Source organism: Hibiscus syriacus, unplaced genomic scaffold, assembly GCF_006381635.1.
Source record: "Hibiscus syriacus cultivar Baekdansim isolate YM2019G1 unplaced genomic scaffold, ASM638163v2 tig00002841_pilon, whole genome shotgun sequence".
Taxonomy (NCBI): domain Eukaryota; kingdom Viridiplantae; phylum Streptophyta; class Magnoliopsida; order Malvales; family Malvaceae; genus Hibiscus; species Hibiscus syriacus.
In genome coordinates, this window is record NW_024061948.1 from 1036281 (window position 1) to 1040309 (window position 4029).

Sequence of the window (4029 nt, forward strand, 5' to 3'; positions counted from 1 at the left end):
CTGAGTTGTGATTTTAGGTTTTAGGTTATGAGTTGCGATTACGGGATTTTGTCTTAATATTCTTTTTGTAATTTGAAAATAAAATACGCGTAGCGATTAGAATGGCGCTTTAAATATCGCGTTGCGATTTACGGATACGCGTTGCGATTTTATGTATTATCGTTGCGATTTACGGATACGCGTTGCGATATACGGATACGCATTGCGATTTACCCATACGCGTTGCGATTTACGGATACACGTTGCGATTTACGGATACGCGTTGCGATTTATGTGTTCGCGTTGCGATTTTCATATTCGCGTTGCGATTTTGGAAACTGATTTGCGATTCTGGGGATCGCGTTGCGATTTTTATTTCGCGTTGCGATTTTGTTGGTCATTTTGACAAATCCAAAAAAAGTTGGTTAAAATCGTATATTATAACTTTTTTTTGGTCACTGAGGCGATTTTCTCATAAAAATATCAATAACTAAATTATAAAACAGTCAAATTGGATTTTTTTTTTAATTTTTCGAATTAATAAGATCTGAACTTGAATAAAACTCAAAATCCGAAATTAAAATTTGAATTGACTCGACTCGATTAACATTAAATAAAACTAATAATTTTTGAAATTGAATCGAGTTTTGTTTGCATCTAAGTGCGAATACAATGACTGTTAGAAACATATACTCTGCTTCCATTAACACACATGTTCAGCATTCCTTATGACCACAAAAAGAATGATTTTCGCCTTCTCGCATACTACAATTGACAAAAAGGAACCCTTGAGTCTCCAATTACAGCTGCTATAAAATCAATTAACATCGTTCAAAGCTCCGTAATCAAACTAATCGAAACTCTACCGTATCACCATTATTTGCTTGAAAAAAATCCAAAGTAATTCAAAAGAATACAGACCTTCATTCCATGTCTGAAATGCCCTTAGATGAAGTAGAAAAAGCTCCCAGGATCAGATCCGCGGTTGAAGAACATTAACTGTTCTTTATAGATAACCTCTCTGCCAAAAAAACAAGAGACATAACATGTTATACAAAGCTGAAAAATGCACTGCCAAATAACCCTTTTACCATTACATAACAATCACTAGGAACCAGGGACCGAATCCCCTGTAGAAACAATATCGATAACGGTTTGGAATTCAAATGCCAAGTTTTTTTATCGATAAAACTTCAAGTTACTCTAACATGTCAGGGTGCAAAATAAGAACACATGCCTGCAATCAAGTTCTAGATTGCCAATAACCAAAATGAGTCAATACGAAGGTCGACATACTTATCAGTTCATACGTAACGATCATCGTAGTTCCATAAAGTGACATATTTAGGAACCGAGGACCGAAGCCCCGGTAGAAACCCCACCACCCATCTTCCTTCAAGAGTGTCTTTGTAGTCTTGAGTACTGACGGTCTCGCAGCACCGTAATCATCCATGACCTTGAACAAAAATAAGGCCAAAGAACAAATAACCGGTGTCCAAAATCAGTCTATATTTCAATCTGCGGCATACTATCCAAGATAAACAAAGTTCATATCTCTCTTAATTTCCCTATGAAGGATGCAGGGATTCGATTGAAAGAGAACAAAACATTACCTGCAGCCGTGTCTTTACGGTGTCAATGGGAGTGGTGATAACAGAGGAACAAGCACCAGCTACCATTCCTGCAGTGGCCTGCACAGCTACCATCTCCACATGAGAGGGCTTCTTATCTGAGTCATCTCTATAACCCCGGCTCCTATAAATGAGTGTTCATTTAATAAATGCTTGAGTTGGCATAATCAAAGTCATTACTAAACTTAATAATAATACTTGTTTTCCATTGTTAAGTTCACCTCCAAATGATCCGTTGGGCAGCACCATAGGCACCCCACCAAAGTGCAGTTGCCGGGGAATTAGTCAAAGCTGTTAATCCGAAACCTCGATACAGTCCACGAAATCCTTCAGCTTTTATCACTTTCCGGGCTACATCAAAAGGGTCAGTGTAAAACGTTGCTCCAGGCAGTCCTTGCACCATAAGTCTCTGGCATATCTGATAATGCAACATTATTTAGCAAGCGGACCAAATAGTCAACGATAATATTTGTGACACCGCAATTTAAAATCATAGTTAAATTTAAGAAACAAATCACGTAGTAACGTTGCTGTACTATGGGAATGACCTACCACATCCAATGGCACAAAGTAGAGGGAAGAGATCAAGCTGGAAAACAAGCCAGCCACCCCATTTGCAAGGCCAATACGAGTTGTTTCAGGCATATTCCAGCCTTGGGTATACTTCAAAATCAAATCTTTTGACATTTCAAGGGACGTCAAAGCCAGAACCCTACCAGGCAATGATCCAATGGCTGATGTTCCAAAACCTCGAAAAATGCCAGGGATACCATCATGTCTCAATATATGCTTGAACACAAGAATTCCAGGCATATTGGAGAACCTAGAATCAACCACTTGCATTCTTGTCTTGACGACAGCCGTCGGATGTATTAATCCTTGCTGCACTGTGAAGAGGACAGCCCCGATAACATGAAATCTTGTCTTGTCCAACCTGAATGGAAACCCCAACAATTTACAAGGAAAAAACAGAAACCCAGAGTCAGTTTAAGCATTTTTCTTTTGTTGAGGATGATAGGTGAAAGCATTTGTTGATTTACCTAGACCAGTCGATCTCTGTATCGGAAAGGGATAGTTTTGGGGGAGTGAGTGAGTCGGTATCCAAAGCCATATGGATTCAGGGCATTGACGACAGAGTATGGAGTTTTAATGGGTTCGAGGGGAAGGAGATGAAGAGCTAGAACGTTCCAGAAATGGTTGTTGGCGTAGTCAGAAAATCAAAAGCGTGTTTCCCCTCGAAGAAAAGAAAAGAAAACACTCGCACTTTCCTAGTAATTTATTGATGGGTAAGCTACGTCCGTTTAGTTTTGATATATCTTAATAATCACTCACCGTTAAAAAAAATTAATAATAATATAAATGTGTCATTATAATACTATAATATTATTAAAAAAGTGTTAATAATTCTGTTAATCTTTTAACTATAAATGACTAAAATAATATCAAATCATAACATTAAATGTGATTTAAAAAATAATATTAATTAAATAATTAAAATATAACAATAGTAATGGTTGAGATATACCCTTTGTTTATTTATTTATTTATTCAAGCTCCTGCTTGGTTTTCAAGAAAAATCCATTTATATAACCAATCCTTCGCACACGGTCTTTAGATCTGCTAAAAAATTGGGTTGGGTTACGAAAATTTCTTTTATATTTGTGAGTTGGATTGGATTACCAAAACCATAGTTTTATAATTTCATCCAAGAAAAAACAGCAAGATCGAAAAAAGATTGCATAATTCATTCAAAGCCTACTTTAGAACTTGAAATTCTTCTGATGTGAACCATACCATCTTGTGTTGGAAAAATATTAAATAATTGAATAAAATTAATGTTGTTTATAATAAATCATGTTTTTTAGTTAATAGACTTATTATAATAAGTCATGTTATTTGGTGAATAGATTTTTTTTATTTAAAGTTACATCTGTTCAATTATATATTAACTTTTTAATAATTCTTTTAATGAAATGTCCTCTTCATCAAAAGGTCTTGTAACCCCCACAGACCGATAAGGGTAGCCCGATCCGATCCGGAAAGTCACATTAGGGCCACCGGAGCGACCCATTGTAAAAATAGCGGAAATTTTAAATCTTTTTATCAGAACATGTAAACTTATAAAATCATTTGTCACTATTTAAAAATAAAACATATTTCCAGACTCGTATATAAATCAAAATATAATTACATGCCCCCTAATCACATGTACCATACTCTGCAACAACGCCGGAAGAACTCCCTTACTGAAGTCGATAGATGCACTGGTACAATTCTTTTAACCTGAAAAGGTGAGTAATAGAGTGAGCTTTGGAAAGCTCAGTAATACAGAACTACCAGATGATGCTGATGAACGTGCAGATACAGATAAATATTTATTTCCTTATTGCTTCTGAGCATTTACATATTTTTATGCTGA

The 4029-nt window shown here is 36.0% G+C and overlaps 1 protein-coding gene across 4 annotated transcripts; it reads right to left on the reverse strand.

Moving 5' to 3' along the window:
* Positions 1–637: 637 nt before the first annotated feature.
* Positions 638–2859, reverse strand: LOC120159072 (solute carrier family 25 member 44-like). Of its 4 annotated transcripts, none has more exons than XR_005519320.1 (7): positions 2651–2858; positions 2163–2544; positions 1832–2028; positions 1593–1734; positions 1276–1435; positions 901–1000; positions 638–788 (listed from the first exon to the last, which is right to left on the reverse strand). XR_005519320.1 is itself a non-coding variant. In XM_039169756.1 (6 exons), exons 1-6 carry the CDS (start codon positions 2719–2721, stop codon positions 975–977), a joined length of 978 nt encoding a protein of 325 aa, XP_039025687.1. In that variant the 5' UTR covers positions 2722–2858; the 3' UTR covers positions 819–974. The 4 variants fall into 4 exon arrangements, 2 of the variants coding, with proteins under 2 accessions (XP_039025687.1, XP_039025674.1); XR_005519319.1 differs by having other exon boundaries at positions 640–744; XM_039169756.1 differs by lacking the exon at positions 638–788 and having other exon boundaries at positions 819–1000.
* Positions 2860–4029: the final 1170 nt, after the last annotated feature.

Coding starts and splice junctions, on each gene's coding strand:
- LOC120159072 (XM_039169743.1), bottom strand. CDS start 2,721: ATGGCTTTGGATACCGACTCACTCACTCCCCCAAAACTATCCCTTTCC. Junction 1,735..1,831: donor GCCCAACGGATCATTTGGAG/GTGAACTTAACA, acceptor ACTCATTTATAG/GAGCCGGGGTTATAGAGATG. Junction 1,436..1,592: donor CCGTAAAGACACGGCTGCAG/GTAATGTTTTGT, acceptor TTTTTGTTCAAG/GTCATGGATGATTACGGTGC.